The following is an 18,764-nucleotide window of genomic DNA, read 5'->3' on the forward strand; positions in this document are numbered from 1 at the left end:
TGCGGTATATAAAGTTTTTAATAAATATTCTGTTATGCTGGACCTAACTTGTGGGATCAGCTGCCAACTGAATTGCAATCGATGTAAAGTTATTTGGGCTTTCATAAGTTGTTGAAAATGTGTCTTTTTACTGAAAACTTTTGCATTGTGGAATGAACATTATAGTGCAGATATTAAGGGGAGTTGGGATGCTTTTATATAGTTAATGAGTGAATTTCCCCTTTACCTTCTCTATTTTTTTTTTATTTTACAAATGGTAACCCTCCCCTTTTTCCTCCTGTGCCATGTCTTGACAATTCAGATTTTTATGTGTGTCCTCTCCCTTGTTTTTATAACATAAACCGCTTTGTAAACTTGAAACTTTTGAATTATATTTGGGCTGGGGTCCTATGGATGTGATGGTATACACTCCTCCCTCTGCATTTGCGTCGTTTAGGGGCGGAGCTGGCCCGCAAATATGGAAAATTCGCGAATAACTTTCGGGTCGACTCTGACCCACCCCCCCCTTGCCTCCCTCCTGCGTGGACCTTACCTGGTGGTCTAGTGGTGACGGGGGGCAGGAGCGATCTTCCTACACTCCTGCCCCGTGCAGAGCCATCATCGAAAATGACTTCCGTGAGTTCCTGTTGTAGTCTCGTGAGACCACGGGAACTCACAGCAGCCGTTTTCAATGACGGCTCTGCACGGGACAGGAGTGTAGGAAGATCGCTTTTGCCCCTTGTCACCGCTAGACCTCCAGGTAAGGTCAATTCACTGAGGTAGGGGGGGGGGTGTTCCGGCACCAAAAACTGCAAATAGTCAAAACCGCAGATGCCGAAACCGCGAATAAAGCGGGAGGCGTGTAGTTAGTATAATATTTTAAAGTTTGGAACTTGTTATAATGAGCTGTTTTTAGACTAGTAAACCGCTATAGCACTTGGGTTTTTTAGCGGTATATTAAGCATTAAAATCAGATCAAATTTATGCCATTTTGTTGGAACCAGGATACTGGGCTAGATGGACCGTCAGTCTGACCCCAGTATTGGCTAGTTTTATGTTCTTATCTTGCTAAATGCTATTTCGCCACCAGAGGGCAGAATTCATCGCTGCTGCCACCTCGCCTTCATTTGCCACTGGAAGAACCTGGGTAGGGACAAAGGGATAGGAAAGCCGATGATGTCATCACAGTTACCACTGTCACTGTCACCCTATCACCCTGTTACTTTTTGCTCTTTCGGTCTGTGATTGCACCTGAGCCAATGAGAGCTCCCACGACAAACCCAATGTCTTAAAAGCATGTTACAGTTAACGTACACAGTGATATATGTTTTTAGATATATATATATAGATATATATATATATAGTTATACACACAGTGATCTTATAAGTTATTATACAGTTAGATAACAAAAAATATAGATATTTTATCATATAGGAAGACATTTTTGTAAGTAGCTCTGGTATGAAGAGGCCAAATAGGAGGTCTGAGGTCCTAATCCCCAGCTCCTAATTCTGAGAGGTGTCCATCAGGGTACTTGTGTCATTAGCCATTCGTTGCAAATGAAGCTCAAGGAAAGCTTTTTGGGCCTGGTGGTTACAGGCTGGGCCAAAATTTACCTGTATTGGCTCTGTGGTGCTCATAATGCACCAAGGTTGGCTTTAAGACTCCTGGACTGCACCTCTGTTGGCTAAGATTCCTACAATGTACCTGTATTGGTTATTAACGCTGGGCGTGCACCTCTGCCTGGCTTTACTGCTCCCAGAATGCACCTTGATTGGCTGCAAGACTTCCAGAATGCCCCTCTGTTGGCACTCCTGGGATGAATTCCCATTTTCCATGAGATTCACCGACCGTATTGGGATATAGCTGTAAAAATTCCCAAGATGCATCTCTTTACTGTCTGAAAGCGAGAACAGATGTATCGGCAATGGTTTAGCTCTACAGTACTGCGTCAGAGAAGGGACTGGTGGAGGGAGTAGAACAGCAGAAGGTGCTTCAGGCAGCCATGTTGAATAGGGATACTGAATTAATCAGAACCTTGACTGGTTAAAAAAAAACAGACGATGAAACAAGGTGAAAACGTTGTATAATAGATCATAGACAGCACCAGGTGTTAGAAAAAAAACAACCCAACAAAACTGAGCTGGCTCTGATATTATTCACTTTTGAATTTCTGGGATTTATAGATCCAGTGATGTCAAGAAAAGCAGGAACTACAAATCCCAGAATGCAATGTGACAAAACCAGGGCTGGCTCAGCCTGTGCATGGTGTCCTGGAGCTGGCTGATCACCCTAGCTGGCAGCAGACATACATAGTCACTCGCTGTAAGTATCCTGCTTTACCAGCTCCTGTAGCTGGATATATGGTTGAAAATCAGGCACAGGTGACATAAATTATTTTGGCTCTTTAAGTCTTATAGAAAGAGTGAAAAGCTTGGCGACTGTAGCCTGAAGGCTAAGAATGGCTGTACTGTTGTAGAGGACAAAACATTCCTGTCTATTGCTTCTGGTGACGGGCACACTCTTTCAGCCTCATCTTGATCCTCTGTGGACAGCTGAAACTGCTAATAAAGGTTGGGGGAGGAAAGAATCCACATCCTGTACTTTGGATTCTATTGCCACTCTACAGTACTGGAAGGATGGAGAGAGAGAAAAATAAAAGGAGATTTTAAATTAGTACACTGGATCATATAAGAGGATCTATTGCAGTCCAGCATCTTGCCCGTGAAATAGGCAGATTATCATTTTTGTTTGAAGAGATCTTTTGCCTTCTCCTCCATATCACTTGCTCTCACTTTCATCTTTATCCCACGCAGGACTCCTTGGCTGTCTTTGCAGATGGAAGGGGAAAGTTGGTGTCCATGGAGGGTTGCCCCTTCTCCCCACAATGGATGCTTTCTTTCTGTGTTTCTGGTAGCGTGAAAGTCCTGGGGGGGGGAAGGGCGAAGCTGTGGCAAGGCCTTTCTCCCCTCAGCTACGTAGCGGCTGTCTTGACAGACTCTTTGGCAGGAGGTGGGCAGGTGGGGGGTCCATTAGCTTTGGCTCCCTTCGTCGGATGAGTCTTTTCCACAATGTTATGAAGGGTAGGGTCACGATACATTGCCACTGTGGACACAAAATATTCTGTCATTCTTCAGACTCTTAACCCTCTCTTGGCCCTCACCCAGTTTTAAGCACAGAATATAAGTGCCTTGGACACAGGACACTCCATCCCTCCTCTGGCCCTCAGTCCTGGCCCCAGCCCTCCCTCTGACCCCAGTTCTAAGCTTAGAAGGTAATTGACCCACCCAGAGCATTCCTCCCTCCTTCAGTTCTCAATCCAGTCCTCGGGACACACCTAGCCAGTCAGATTTTCCGGATACCCACAATGAATATGCATGAGATAAGTTTGTATGCCATTACCTCCATTCTATGCAAATCTCTCTCATGCATATTCATTGTGGGTATCCTAAAAATCCGACTGGATTGGGAACCCCTGCTCTGTCACACCTGGCCCTGCACCGACTCACCCTTTGACCTCACTTTAGCATCTTGTGGGTACAAAAAGGGGCACGGGATTTGGTCTGGGCGCCTTCTCCCCTGACCCAGCTTCCATTTTCTGTGCATTACAATCACCCCGTAAGCTCCTAGACCGGTGGCTTCCAACCCCTGTTCTGGGGGACCTCCAGCCAGTCGGGTGGTCAAGATATCCCTAATGAATATGCATGAGAGCGATTTGCATACCCGTCACTTCCATTATATGCAAATCGCTCTCATGCATATTCATTAGGGATATCTTGACCACCCGACTGGCTGGGGGTCCCCCAGGATAGGTTTGGGAACCACCGTAGAGAGCCCTCTAGGAGGGGAAAGCCTTTGAGTCTCAACTTAAAGAACCACCGGTGCCCTTTGACCTCTTAATCTCTTAAGAGGCGTTAGATCTCACGTGATTGCTCTGTCTCCCTCTTACCCTCCATGAGCTTGGGTAGAAAGTGAGCCGCCGCCTTGGTCTTCTTCACCCGGTTTCCTTTCATGGCCTGGCCCTCCCTGTTAATCCCCAGGTACCAGCAGCGGCCCGACTCGCGCTGGCGGTACAGCGTAGAGGAATAGATCACATAGTAATTTTCGTACACAGACTCTTTGAAGCGGCATTCGGCGGTGAAGTGCGCCTGAGAGACAGACAGAGAGTCAAACAATTGAGAGCACAGCAGGAAGCAGAGGAGCGTGCAGGAAAATACAAAGATGGCAGAGGCTGTAAATATGGAAAGGATTTAGGAGCTCACAGTATCTCTACAATGCACATAACTCATCGTTGAGCCTCTTCTCTGGCTCATTAGTGCGTCATGCTCATTTGAAGGGTTCTTACTCTCTCGCTCTCCGAGTCTTCCCTCGCTATTAGGAGTGTGTCACACTCATTTGAAGTCCCTCTCGTTCTCACACTCTGCGCCCCATCTCTCACTCATTAGAAGCGTGTCAGACATATTTGAAGGCTCTGCCACTCTCACGCTTGGCCTCTGAGTCTTTTCTCTCACTATTAGGAGTGTGTCACACTCATCTGAAGTCTCTCTCGTTCTCACACTCTGCGCCCCATCTCTCACTCATTAGAAGCGTGTCAGACATATTTGAAGGCTCTGCCACTCTCACGCTTGGCCTCTGAGTCTTTTCTCTCACTATTAGGAGTGTGTCACACTCATTTGAAGTCCCTCTCGTTCTCACACTCTGCGCCCCCATCTCTCACTCATTAGAAGCGTGTCAGACATATTTGAAGACTCAGCCTCTGAGTCTTTTCTCTCACTATTAGGAGTGTGTCACACTCATTTGAAGTCTCTCTTGTTCTCACACTCTGCGCCCCATCTCTCACTCATTAGAAGCGTGTCAGACATATTTGAAGGCTCTGCCACTCTCACGCTTGGCCTCTGAGTCTGTTCTCTCACTATTAGGAGTGTGTCACACTCATCTGAAGTCTCTCTCGTTCTCACACTCTGCGCCCCATCTCTCACTCATTAGAAGCGTGTCAGACATATTTGAAGGCTCTGCCACTCTCACGCTCGGCCTCTGAGTCTTTTCTCTCACTATTAGGAGCGTGTCAGCCATATTTGAAGGCTCAGCCTCTGAGTCTTTTCTCTCACTCTTGGGAGTGTGTCACACTAGTTACAAGTCTATCTCACTTTCATACTCTTTGAGCCCCCATTTCTCACTCATTATTTGAAGTCTGTGTCGATCCGTCACTCACTGAGTGTATCACACTCGTTTGAAGGCTTTCTCACTCTCACATTCTTCCAGTGCACCGATCTTAATCACTGCTTTCATGAGAAACAAGAAGAAAAGAGAATCAAGAAGAAAAACCAAGTGACCCAATCTATACGAAGAATTCTAGCACACCTTCCTGTGTTCTGCCTCCTCTGCCTCTATAGACACATGTTCTCTGAAATCTCGGTGTATACTTTTAGCCAGTGGTGTACCAAGGGCGGGGTGAGGGTAGGATGATTCACCCTTGGTGCAGGGAGCTTGGGGGCGCTGGAGCGATCACAAGTCTGTGGGCCACCTGCGCGCAGCTGTCGCCTCCGCCGGCCCCTCTCCCCCCTCTGACGTCAACTTACTGTTCTGGGGCGGGGAACCAGCAGAGCCGACGGCTGCCCGCAGGCATCCCGCAACTCCACAACCGATCGCCTTCCCACTGCCTGGAGCATGTGTGTGTGTGTGTGTGTGTGCTTTGCCCTGGATTCTTGCCCCGTGGGTATACCACTTCTTATAGCAAATGAGTGGCGAACAATTTTAAGCCAAGAAGCAAATGCTGGGGTTTGTTTGGTTGGTTTTTTTTGTACATTCTCATTGTTTGGCCTCCCATTTTGCTCTTTGGGATGCTTCGCCCTTGGCTTCTCGTTCTTCTGACGGGCCAGGAAAGGATGCAGCGTGCGGCAGCATCCAGAGAAAGAGGCAAAGGATCACCTGCGGGCTGGTGATTAACCTTGCTCGCCTCTACAGGAAATCCATCTCTGACAGACACCCTGGAGTTTCTGTACCAACCTTTCATGGGCAGTGCTGACCTTCATTTCATGCTTTTAACTTTGAAAGTTAATCTAGTTCTTTCTCCCTATGTCTCTTATCTTGTGCCTGAATGGTGGCCATGATGGGCTATAGAAAGTGAGGGGGAGGGGAATGATAGAAAGAGATAGACAGGAAGAGAGAGGGAGAATAAAAAGAGAAACAGGGAGGATACAAAACATCTCAAAGAACATAACCTGATGTCCTTCTCCAGTGATCTCTCTCTTCTGATGGTGTGACCAAAATAAGACAGTCGTAACTTCTTCATTTGGGCTTCCAGTGCCATCGCCGGTTTGATCTCTTCCAGAATCGATTTGTTAGTTGTTTTTGGCGGTCCAGGGCAAACATAAAATTCTTCTCCAGCATCAAAGCCCAAATGACATCGGTAAAAGAGGAACCCACCTTTGTGCCCCCTGTATTTAATGACCAATCTCAAACTTAGTCTCTATGAAGTTTTAACAATTTTCTCCCGTCGTACCCACTTCCCTAAGACCTGTCATGTCCCCGCTTTCATTTCCAGAGAAGAGCGACTAAGATGGTTAAGGGGTTGGAGGAGCTGCCCTACAGCGAAAGATTAGAGAAACTGGGCCTCTTCTCCCTCGAACAGAGGAGACTGAGAGGGGACATGATCGAAACATTCAAGATACCGAAGGGGATAGACTTAGTAGATAAGGACAGGTTGTTCACCCTCTCCAAGGTAGGGAGAACGAGAGGGCACTCTCTAAAGTTAAAAGGGGATAGATTCCGTACAAACGTAAGGAAGTTCTTCTTCACCCAGAGAGTGGTAGAAAGCAGGAACGTTCTTCCGGAGGCTGTTATGGGGGAAAACACCCTCCAGGGACTCAAGACAAAGTTAGACAAGTTCCTGCTGAACCAGAACGTACGCAGGTAGGGCTAGTCTCAGTTAGGGCGCTGGTCCGCGGGAGCGGACTGCTGGGCACGATGGACCAGTGGTCTGACCCAACAGCGTCAATTCTTATGTTCTTATAATGTCTGCATTGTGAATGTCCTGATGTAACCCGTTCTGAGCTTCGGGGAGGACGGGCTAGAAATCGAAATAAATAAATAAATTTTATTTCTAAAATTCTGGATGCTACGGACTTGATTAAAAGGAATTTTCAAGCGTACCTGGGTAGTCTATACATGTTGCATCTGATGATCCGGTGGAGAGGCTAGGGTCTTGCTGTGGGGTGACTAGTGATGCCTAGAGACTCCGCTAAATACTATGAGGGCATTTCAAAGGGTAGCAGCAAATTGACAGTATTTCATGAAAGGAACACCCCTGGTATTTCAAACTCCTGCGCAGGGAAGATACGTTCTTAGACGAATACTTGACACTGCTCATAGATGGCATGGCATGCTTAATCGGTAGGGCACCGTATAGATAATAGTGGTGCCTGCCAGTGGCACAGTAAGGGGGGGCGAGGAGGGTGGTCCGCCCTGGCCACTCCTCTTCCTCACTGCCGCCTCCCATGCGTGTTTGCACACGGTCCACTTACTTTTTAAACTACGGCGCAAGCGGTGAAGAACTTGCTACCCGTTTCGGCTTCGGCACGTCCTCTGACATATATGTTTCTTATTTTAGAATGATTGTCTGTTGCAAAAACCGCCTAGTTGTAGGCGGTTAAGAAATCTTTTAAATATGTGAGGTCAGAGAGCTCCGACGCCGACGCGGGCGGCAAGTTCTTCGCTGCTCGCGCTGACGTTAAAAAGGTACGGGGAAGGGGTGCACCCGTAGCTATTTGCCTGGCAGAGGAGCAGCGAGCCGTCATCGGATTTTGTTGGTCGGAAGGTGTGAAGCCTTATGGAATTCATAGAATGCTGCAACAGTATGGAGATGCCTGCATTGGCGAGAGAAGAGTGTACGAATTGGGTAGATGCCTTTAAAAAGGGGCAAACATCAATCCCTGATGAGGAACGCTCCGGTCGTCCAAGTAAGGTCGTCACTGATATGAAAGTGGGTCACGCTGACACTATTATTCACGAAAACAGGCACATTTCTTTAGAAGTTCTGGCCAGGGAATTGGATGCCAGCATCGGATCTATACATACCATTGTCACATACAAGTATCACAAGTTGTGTGCATGGCAGGTGTCTAGGATGCTGACCGATGAGCACAGGATGATTCATTTGCAAGACTTCCACAGCCTTTTTGGCGTGGCATAACAATGAAGGAGAAGACTTCCTGGAACGTATCATTACAGGGGATGAAACCTAGGTGCATCACTATTAGCCTGAAAGCAAGAGGCAGACTTCACAATGGCATCACACGTCATCTCCATTCAAGAAGAAGTTACATCACTATGAGCCTGAAAGCAAAAGGCAGACTTCACAATGGCATCACACGTCATCTCCATTCAAGAAGAAGTTGCATCACTATGAGCCTGAAAGCAAGAAGCAGAGTTCACAATAGTGTCAAACGCCATCTCCAGTCAAGAAGATGATGAAGTCTCAATCCTCCGCTGGAAAGGTCTTGTTCACTCTCTTCTGGGATATGAATGAACCAATTTTGGAGCGCTCTCAGGAAAAGGCTGAAACAGTGAATAGTGCTCGATAAAGTGCAATGCTGGAGGAGTAGCTGAAGCTAAAAATATGGAGTCATTGCAGAGGACTTTTGTCTAAAGGCGTCCTTCTCCTTCATGATAATGCACGCCCTCTTACGGCCACTGTGGCTCTTGACACCATTTGGAGACTGAGATTTCAGATCTCACGGCATCCTTCCATACAGCCCTGATCTTGCTCCCTCTGATTATCATGTGTTTGGACTCTTGAAGGACGCTTTGAGAGGACGAAGATTTGGAAGCGATGATGAGGTCAAAAAAGGCCCAACCCCCAACATTTTTTTACCAACGGAATAGAGAAGTCGGTGCAACGGTGCAAGAAGATGTTGAAAAGGAGAATGGTTATGTACAAAAATGACATATAATTTGTACCTCTAATGGAATTATATATCTCAAAGTATTAAATTTTACTTTAATTGAAACGCCCTCATTCGTCTACCTAGCCCTTGACGAACTAGTTGTTAGAGAATAACATCTTTCTAATATTCTAATCAGGGGAGAAGACTTGTTTTGGCAGAAGGCAAATGAAGATTGGGGAACTAAGGCCAGTGCTGGATAGCTTCTATGACCTGGGTCCCATATTTGGCATAAGACAGATAATGCCAGTATTGTATAATCGCTATATTATTATAGGATGCAAATGAGGGTGCGGTACAACTCAGGGGGGGAGGGGAACACATCTTAAACAGCAAGTTAAATACAATTAGCAGTGTTTTGATTATAACATACTGTATATTGTCCCAAGACTCCATCATATTTAATTGCCTATATGTGGTTGGCATGATGGCACATTGTCAACTGGTGTTTAAGCATGAATAACTATAACCTGCAGAGTGGAGGGTGCGGCTCTGGTTGCCTTATTGGGCAGACTGGAGGGACTGTGCAGGTCTTTATCTGTCTACAAAGGGGAAGAAATGATCTCCACACCAAATATACAAATGGCACCGATGGAGATGACCAAATGAGGTGTATATTTAAAGTCCTTTATTGAGATTGATGTTATTTGGCTCAGTGGCGTACTAAGGGCGAGAGGTGGTGCCTCTCCCCTGCCCTCTTCTCTGTCCCCCCCCCCATCTGCTCCTTCCTTCCCCCGTACCTCTGTAGCGTTCCCAACAGGAACAGCAACCCTGACCTGCTGCTCGCGCCAGCACTGTCACGGGGCCAGGAAGTGATGTCACAGGAAGAGCCAACAGTAGGTTCGGGTTGCTGCTTGTGCCAGGAATGTTAATGAGGTACGGGGTAAAAGAAAGGGTGTGCGTGCATAGTCATGGGGAGGGCGGGGAAGGAGTGTGTGTGTGTGTGGGGGGGGGGGGACCTGCTCCCCTCCTTACTACACCAGTATTTCAGCTGTTCTGTAGGACTTGACACAAATGGTGTTTGGGCCCTAAGGCCTGCTTCAGGAGTCCTTCGATAACCTAAAAGAAGGTCCAGCATTATTGGTGGACTCCTGATGCAGGCCTTAGGGCCCAAACACCATTTGTGTAGAATCCTTCAGCATTACTGAATAGCATCGATTTCAATAAAGGACTTTATTCTAAGCATCGTTTGGTCCTGTTGTTTTGGTTATCTCCCCCTCTTTGTTACCCTCTTTCTGCCGCCATTTACAGCGCTACGGTATATGTAAACATAGTTAGTGTGAATTAGTGGCGATTAATAACAATTATAGCCAAATTGTTTGTTTATGTCAGTAGTCTGTAACTTGTATGCACAGCCTTGCTCGCTAAGCATTAAAATTGTACACACAAGCTTATAGAATTAGGGTTTATGGATACTGCCATTGAAAATTCACAACTAGGGCTCTTATTCATTCTCAGCTGCCGCTGTACGCATAAATGTTTTTCAATATCAGCCCAATAAGTCCTTTTGAGCAGTGATGTAGCGAGGGTAGGGGTGCCCGGGGCGGAGATGCACTTCGATGCCCGCCCACCACATATGTGCCCCCTCCCTACCACCAAAACCGGGACCCCCTGGCATGCCCCCGACACCAATCACCCCCCGCCTTCCTATCACTCTTCCCCCTCCCACAAAATCTTGATGGTCTAGTGGGCTGGTGGGGTTTCGGATCAGACCCCCCCCCCAGCTCAAGAACCCTCCACCCCTGACACCGCCCCCGCATACCTTTCATTGAAAATCAGGCAGGAGGGATGCCCACTCCCTCCTGCCTTGAAGGGCTGCCTCTTCAAAATGGCGGCCCTTCCCCCTCCTGGTGCATCCTAGATGCACTAGAAGGGCCCTAAGGTCCTGATTGGCTCAGGCACCTAAGACTCCTCCCCTAGGTCTGAGCTAATCGGGACCTTAGGCCCCTCTCAGTGTATGTTGGTAATGCAGTAGGAAGAGCCTAAGACCCCGATTGGTTCAGGTGCCTAAGGCCCCTCCTCTAGGGGAGATGGCTTAGGCACCTGGCCAATCAGGACCTTAGGCCCCTTCCAGTGCATTTAGGATGCACCGGGAAGGGGTAGGGCTGCCATAATGATGAGGCAACCTTTCAAGACAGAAGGAAGTGGGTATCCCTCCTGATTGACTTTTGACAAAAAGTTATGGGGGGGAGCAATGTCAGGGGTGGAGGGTCTGATCTGAATTCCCCAACCCAATAGACCATCAGGATTTTGTGGGAGTGGTTGGGGAGATCGGAAGGCAAGGGGGGGGGTGCTTGGTGTCTGGGGTGTCGGAGGGAAGGGAAGGCTTGCACGCAGCAAGGGGTCAGAGAGGAGGCGAGGTGACAGCACCCCCACCAAGCTGGCGCCTGGAGCGTACTGCCCCCTTCACCCTCCCTGCCTTTGAGTATTGGTCTGAGTGTCTTTGATATAGAGTCAGTGACAGAGCTAGGCCCAAAGCCTGCGGGGCATCACCGAGAATGCAAAAGGTACTCACTGAAGTGTACAGGTAGCCCTCAGAGTTCATGGCCACATAATGCCCAGACTTGGTGCTCTGGATGGCGACAATACGTAGTCCAACAGGGATGAGGTTAAAGAGACCTGGAGAGGCAGGAAAAGGGTTAAGGACTGAATAACGTCACCTCACAGGTGTGCGGAGAGAGGGGAGTGGGGGAAGCAGATAATATAGCCTCATGGTAGACGGAAAACGACTGAGTCTTCCTATACGACCTGCTGAGCAAAATTTATTTCTATTCCGCAGTGCCTTAGGAGTTCTATGCGGTTTGCAAAAGAAAATTGACACAGTGACAATAAACACCAATGAAATAGAAATTACATATGGAAAAAAAACAACAAAAAACCCTCAAACCCGTGGATACAGACGTTCTGGAGATAATTTATTAAACGCTGACATATAAAAACATGAAAATTCAATTAAAAAAGTACAATGATAAAAAAAAATACAGTGATAAAAATCATGTTTTTATATGTCAGTGTTTAATAAATTATCTCCAGAACGTCTGTATCCATGGGGTTTTGGTTTTTTTGTGGTTTTTTTCATCGGTGGATTGTTTTCACTGTGGATTATTGGGTCTCCCCATTTTTCTTTGTTGTGCTAGAAATGACATAAACTTCTTAAATAAGTAGGTTTTCAATAATTTTCTGAACTGCTGGTAAGAGACCCCCCCCCCCTATGAGAATTCCTACGAGCGTCGGAGCTGTTACCGCTGGAGCCTGCACCAAAAATGAGGCTTATATTTTGCAGGATTATGCAGTTCATATCTCTTTTACAGAATGACACAGGGACAAATTTGTCCCCATCCCCACTCAATTTCCCCCTTTGTTTTGTTGCTGTCCCTGTTCCTGCCCCATTCCTGTAAGCGCTGCCTTAACCACACGAGCCTCGAATGCTTATGATTTTAAAGGGTTTGAGGCTTGTGCAGATGAGGACAGAGCTTAGGCATTGGTGGATTGAGGCATTATGACATCACAATCTGAGCTCTAGAATGTTGCCGCTTATGATTTTAAAGGGTTTGAGGCTTGTGCAGATGAGGACGGAGCTTAGGCATTGGTGGAATGAGGTATTATGACATCACAATCTGAGCTCTAGAATGTTGCTACTTAGGATTTTAAAGGGTTTGAGGCTTGTGCAGATGAAGACGGAGCTTAGGCATTGGTGGAACGAGGCATTATGACATCACAATCTGAGCTCTAGAATGTTGCCGCTTATGATTTTAAAGCGTTTGAGGCTTGGGCAGATGAGGACGGAGCTCAGGCATTGGTGGAATGAGGCATTATGACATCACAATCTGAGCTCTAGAATGTTGCCGCTTATGATTTTAAAGGGTTTGAGGCTTGTGCAGATGAGGACGGAGCTTAGGCATTGGTGGAATGAGGCATTATGACATCACAATCTGAGCTCTAGAATGTTGCTACTTAGGATTTTAAAGGGTTTGAGGCTTGTGCAGATGAGGACGGAGCTTAGGCATTGGTGGAATGAGGCATTATGACATCACAATCTGAGCTCTAGAATGTTGCTGCTTATGATTTTAAAGCGTTTGAGGCTTGGGCAGATGAGGACAGAACTTGCAGGAATGGGGCAGGGACAGGAAAAAAACTTGCTGGGATGGGAAAATGAGTTCCCGTGGGGACGTGGAAAAATTTGTTCCCGTGTCATTCTCTAATCACTTTTGGTGCCTTTTCATTCAGTGGATCACATCCACAGGGATAACTAGATCTGGAAAGTCCAGTGGAAATGAAGAAGCTCAATGAAGGGCTCTGCCTTGACTGCGTAAACCACCCAGGAAAAGCGGTATATTTCAAGACCCATCCCTTTACCTTTTACCGAGCTATGGCTCCATCCTGTATAACTGTCCCACTGGCACCCTCCCCCTCCAATCCTGCCCGCTTCTCCACCACCAATGAGAGGAGATGATGGGCGGGGAGAAATTTGTACACCTCTATATATCTGCGCCCTGCCTGGTCACCCCGCTTTCACAGCCCTTGGTAAAGTAATGCACTCGGGGCTGGCCCAAAACAAGGCGGAGAGAGGTGCGTGCGGCCAGGGAAGGAGCAGGGAGGCGGCGAAGTGGGGAAAAGCGCGGAGGAGGGGTGCGCAGCTCCGCGATGTCGGGTGCCACCGCCTCTAGTGTCTCCTTCCCTCGCTATGCCACTGAACAGCGCCTAAGTTACTCCACACAGGTCTGAAAAAGAGGGTAACAATAGGAGGGACATGGATGGCTCACAGCGTTATAGAATTCAGGGGATTTGAACTCAACTTGCACAAAATCCTCATTTGGGATCAGGGCTGTATACAACAAAAAATCCTCACAGATCGATGGGATGCTAGGAGACGTTGGGCTGGAGTGAGGCATTTGGAGATAGAGGTAAAATGAAAGGGAGACGGGAGATGATGAAGAAGCAAGTAAGAAATCATGGTGAGGCGGAGATAAGGTATGGATCCGATTTGCGAGCCAAACTTCAAAAAGCCTCAAAAAGTGCTGGAGGAGGTCAACTTAACGTAATGACAAAAAACATCCCTGTTCCTGTCACTTCCTAGGCATGGGTCCAGGAAGTGACAGCAGGTTGGCATTGCTGCATATACTGGGGAACGTTAAAGAGGTGCGGGGAAAGGGGTGAGTGGGGGCGGGCAAGGAGCGAGGGGGCAGATAGGAGGATGGGTGCTGGCACCCTCACCAAGACTGTGCCCGGGGTGGCTACCATAAAGTTGATTTAACCTCTCATCATTAACTAGCCAAATGACCACTGCATTTTGGAGAGGGTTTCACTGAGATGTCTCCCCCCCACCCCCCACCGCCCCTGTATCTTCCCACGGCTGCTCAGGAAGAAGCAGGAAACAAGAATGAATTACTTACTGTAAGTGTTGGTATCTTCCTTTGTACCATCGATCCGGCCGTCGGGGTGCATCTGCAGGTAGAAACCCTGACTGCAAAACAGCCGTGTCACGATGCCCTTCAACTGAGGCTCTGAGAAGGCGAGAGGGGAGAAGAGAGAGAAGCAGAAGAAAGGAGAGGTGAGCAGGCAACAGGTACAGCAAGAGAAGTAGAGAGGAAGTAAAAAAAAATTTAAAAAAAAGGAGACACATGAGGCTGATGTAGGGTTTTAGTTATAGCCGTGGCCTAGTGGTTAGACTAGCTGCCTTAATACCCTGGGCGAGTCACTTCACACTTTATTGCCCCAGGCACAAAATAAGTACCTGTGTAAAATATGTAAACTGCTTTGATTGTAACCACACAGAAAAAGAGGTACATCAAGTCCCATCACCTTTACGCCACCAATACACAAACTGCATCATTCTATAAACACATGCACATTTTTACACTTACCCCTCCCCCCCCCCCGATTCTACATATGTCATCCAAGGTGTGCACACAAATTAGAGTAACGAGCTCATTAAAACTTGTATGCGCATCTGGCTGCCCGCTATTCTGTACTAATGTGTAACTAAAAAGGAGGCATGACTGGATATGTCTGGGGCATTCTGAGGAGTTGTGTGTGTGTGATTATGGAACCTGACTTGGGTGCCAACATTTACGCCAAGTTCCCGGAGGCGTAAGTTGTGTAAGTCGTGCTGGAAGAAACCCTGCAGTGCTCTAAAAACATCCCTAAACCTGCTCCCAGAAGCAGGCGTGTCAGGGAAACTGCCCCGAAGAATTTATCCCAAGTGACGGGCAGCCCGAAAGTGACCCGATGATACTTGCCTAGCTCTAGGGTAGGGAATGCTAAAGGCAAAGAACTACAAGTGCCAGCAGGCACCAAGCCGGCGATAGCCCAACCCACACAGGGATTAGCTCCTGCAATCAGCTCTGCTGGGGCAGGGCCAGTCAGCAGGGAAGCTATCCAGGCTCATTCGCAGAACACCAGAGAGCCACAGGCGAACCTAGAGACAATCAGCACAGGGTTAGAGAAAAGGGTGTGGTCTCTGGGCATTGGAGGCAACCGCCAACCTTCAGCCTACCTGAACCCTTGGAAAGAGACAGACCGGTGCAATCCAGAGTACAAAAGCCGGAAACCAGCATTTCCCACAGGCAACAGGGAGAAACTCTCAGGACTGGAGCTTGTAAGTACTCTTCTGAAGGTAACAAAATTTTTGATATCGAAATGCCAGAAGAAATGTGCACAATTGATTATGAAATGGATCCTGTTTGCCTGAAGACATGCTTATTGAGTAAAAACTTGGGGAAACCACATATGCTAAGAACGTAAGAATTGCCGCTGCTGGGTCAGACCAGTGGTCCATCATGCGCAGCAGTCCGCTCACGCAGCGGCCCTCTGGTCAAAGACCAGCGCCCTAACTGAGACTAGCCCTACCTGCGTATGTTCTTGTTCACCAGGAACATGTCTAACTTTGTCTTGAATCCCTGGAGGGTGTTTTCCCCTATATCAGCCCTGGAAGAGCGTTTCAGTTTTCCACCACTCTCTGGGTGAAGAAGAACCTCTTTACGTTCGTACGGAATCTATCCCCTTTCAACTTTAGAGAGTGCCCTCTCGTTCTCCCCTACTGCCTCACAAACCCCAGATGATAGAGGAACAGAAGAGTGGGAAGCACTGCTTTTGACATTGTACAAAGCATAGGAATACTGTGAGGGAACCAGGCGGAGCAGTCCCAGCTGATTCCAGGACTTTGTTATGGAAAGTTTGATTTTTCTTTGTTTGAAATAAAGACTGGCAGAGCACAGTTTGCTGCAAGCACAATGTTTTGATTGTGGATTTACTCAACGGTTGAAACCTGGTTGGGTTAACAGGCTGTTTAGCCACCAGGGCAAGTTTGTGTTTTGTTTGTTCATTCCGCCAAAGTATAAGCCGGAAAATAAAGAAATAATAATTCACACTAAACACCTTTGCTGGACATTTTTATTTGATGCACACACCCCTCTACCCTCCTTGCCTTGGTCAACCTCTCGGCCGAGGCTTGGATGACCCAGGTCAGGACTCTGGCTGATCCAGTCCAGGTCTTAGCCGGTCACAAGGTCTGATGTCTAAATTAGGCGTGGGAAGTGAGATTCGCTTTATAGTTTCAGGCTTAGTGCTGATTTCTAAAGCAAACAGAAAGAATTCACCAAATGGCTCCACAGTTAAGAGGAGACAACCCCCCCCCCCCCCAAAAAAAAAAACAAAGCAACACTGTGGGAACGATGATCTTGGTGAACAGTTCATTGTAAAAGAGTCTTCGCAGGTAAAAGCGATGCATATACTTGAAAAATCCAAATAGTAGACAGTAGCGAGTCCGCGGTGTGGACCTGACACAGTCCGTGTTTCGGTAATAGACAACCTTCTTCTTCAAGGAAATATGGGGCCCGTTAACAAAATATTGTAAAATATGAGCGTGAATTATTAACATTATTTCCCTTTGATTCTTGAAAGATTGTTATACACATCCAGGAGGGGGGGCCGGAGGGTTAGGGCGGGGGGGGGGGGGGGTGGATAGCTGTATATTATTTGGTGGAATTGAGTGCAATATGTTATATTACTTGATTGTTCATCTGTTTGCACTATGTATTTGATTTTAAAAATGAATAAAGAATATATATATATATATATATATATATATATATATATATATATATATATATAGACAACCGTCTTTTGGGGTCCGTTCTAATTAAACCACAAAGAATAGAAATGATTAAAAAAAGCATCCGAAATACTGTTGGCTGCGCTCCAACTTTTATCACGCAGTATTTCGGTTGCTTTATTTTTTTTATTTTAATCGTTTCTATTCTTTGTGGTTTAATTAGAACGGACCCCAGAAGAAGGTTGTCTAACACCGAAACGCAGACTCGATACCATAGAAACATAGAACACGACGGCAGAAAAGGGCCACGACCCATCTAGTCTGCCCACCCTAATGGCCCACCCCCTAACTCCCTCCATGAAGAGATCCCACATGCCAATCCCATCTTTTCTTAAAATCTGGCACGCTGCTGGCCTCAATTACCCGTTGTGGAAGATTATTCCAGCGGTCAACCACCCTTTCGGTGAAGAAATATTTTCTGGAGTCGCCATGAAATTTCCCACCCCCTGATTTTCAACGGATGCCATCTTATGGCCGTGGGTCCTTTAAGAGGGCATCCGTTGAAAATCAGGGGTGGGAAATTTCATGGCGACACCGTGTGCTATTTGGACTTTTCAGGTCTATGCATCGCTTTTACCCGCGAAGACTCTTTTACAATGAACTGTTCGCCAAGACCCTCGTTTCCACAGTGCTGCTTAGTTTTGAGGTTTTTTTAGAGCTGATTTCTTCCAGTGCCAGATTTTGATCACCATTTATTGAATCTAGGCCCCTAGCATGCAACGTCGTGTGCGCAAGTTATAGAATAGCGCCAGTTATAAGTGTAACTTAGTTTGATAGCTGCTAGTTGGCATTAACAACCAATCACTTGATGTAATTGGTGCTAATCGGCGCTAATTACCTGTTACACATGTAATTTGCAATAGAGTAGACACCCCGGATGGTGTGAATAACATGAAGAAAGACCTGGCGAGGCTTGAAGAATGGTCTGAAATTTGGCAGCTAAAATTTAATGCCGAGAAATGCAAGGTCGCGCATTTGGGCTGCAAAAACCCGGGGGGGGGGGGGGGGACGGTACAGAGTGGCAACATTCCAAAATCCCCCAAAAGAGTAGCAAGATTCCGGAACCCAGATCCTCGCAACATTCCATGCGGCCGATACCGGCACAAGCAGTGGCTTCCCCCATGTCTGGTCCAGATCTTAGTACCAGAAGAGCAAAGCAGGACGGAAGCGTTCTGGCTGTCAGATTTCCATACGGGCTGAGGTGTCGGAGATAGCTCAGAGTACTTTATTTTTTTTGAGATGTTGATGAAATGTGAATGTCTCTCAGGACCCACCTCTAGAAACCTTCCCTGGCAGCTGTCCAACCTGTTTGACAAAATATTATATAGTGTCTTTGGGTTGCTCTGGTTTTTATGAAAAGTCATTGCTGCAGTTATGACAGTCAGTCCTAATTCTGCATTTCCAGAGCACACAAGCGGCAACGGTAAATGTAACATTCCCCATTCTCCCTAAAAGTTTTCCCACTTTACCCCTCCCGCCATCTTCTCCCCCATCCCAACCCCTATGTCCTTAACTCGATCCAGTAGGAAGGGAACCGCATGGTCCGAGAGTCCAAAAATGGATCCCAATTTATATTTCATAAAATACTCTGACCGCCCGCTCTGCAGATTGAAATGCAGAGACAGTTTCTCCTTTTGCAAGAAGTCGTGCGTCTGGCCCCCCTCCACATTTTAACTCCCGCTGGCTCCAACTGCATCCGCCGAATCAGGAGACATTTCTTATCAATAAG

The 18,764-nt window shown here is 47.1% G+C and overlaps 1 protein-coding gene across 1 annotated transcript in view; it reads right to left on the minus strand.

Moving 5' to 3' along the window:
• Positions 1-2,049: 2,049 nt before the first annotated feature.
• FGF11 (fibroblast growth factor 11) overlaps positions 2,050-18,764 on the minus strand; it is a 63,026-nt gene continuing 46,311 nt past the window's right edge. The window contains exons 2-5 of the mRNA XM_033924520.1: positions 14,316-14,426; positions 11,438-11,541; positions 3,930-4,128; positions 2,050-3,085 (exon numbers count right to left, since the gene is read on the minus strand). Of these exons, the coding sequence (XP_033780411.1) occupies positions 2,955-3,085; positions 3,930-4,128; positions 11,438-11,541; positions 14,316-14,426 (545 nt within the window). The 3' untranslated portion in view covers positions 2,050-2,954. The remainder of the gene's footprint in view (positions 3,086-3,929; positions 4,129-11,437; positions 11,542-14,315; positions 14,427-18,764) is intronic.

This window comes from Geotrypetes seraphini, chromosome 16, assembly GCF_902459505.1.
Source record: "Geotrypetes seraphini chromosome 16, aGeoSer1.1, whole genome shotgun sequence".
Taxonomy (NCBI): domain Eukaryota; kingdom Metazoa; phylum Chordata; class Amphibia; order Gymnophiona; family Dermophiidae; genus Geotrypetes; species Geotrypetes seraphini.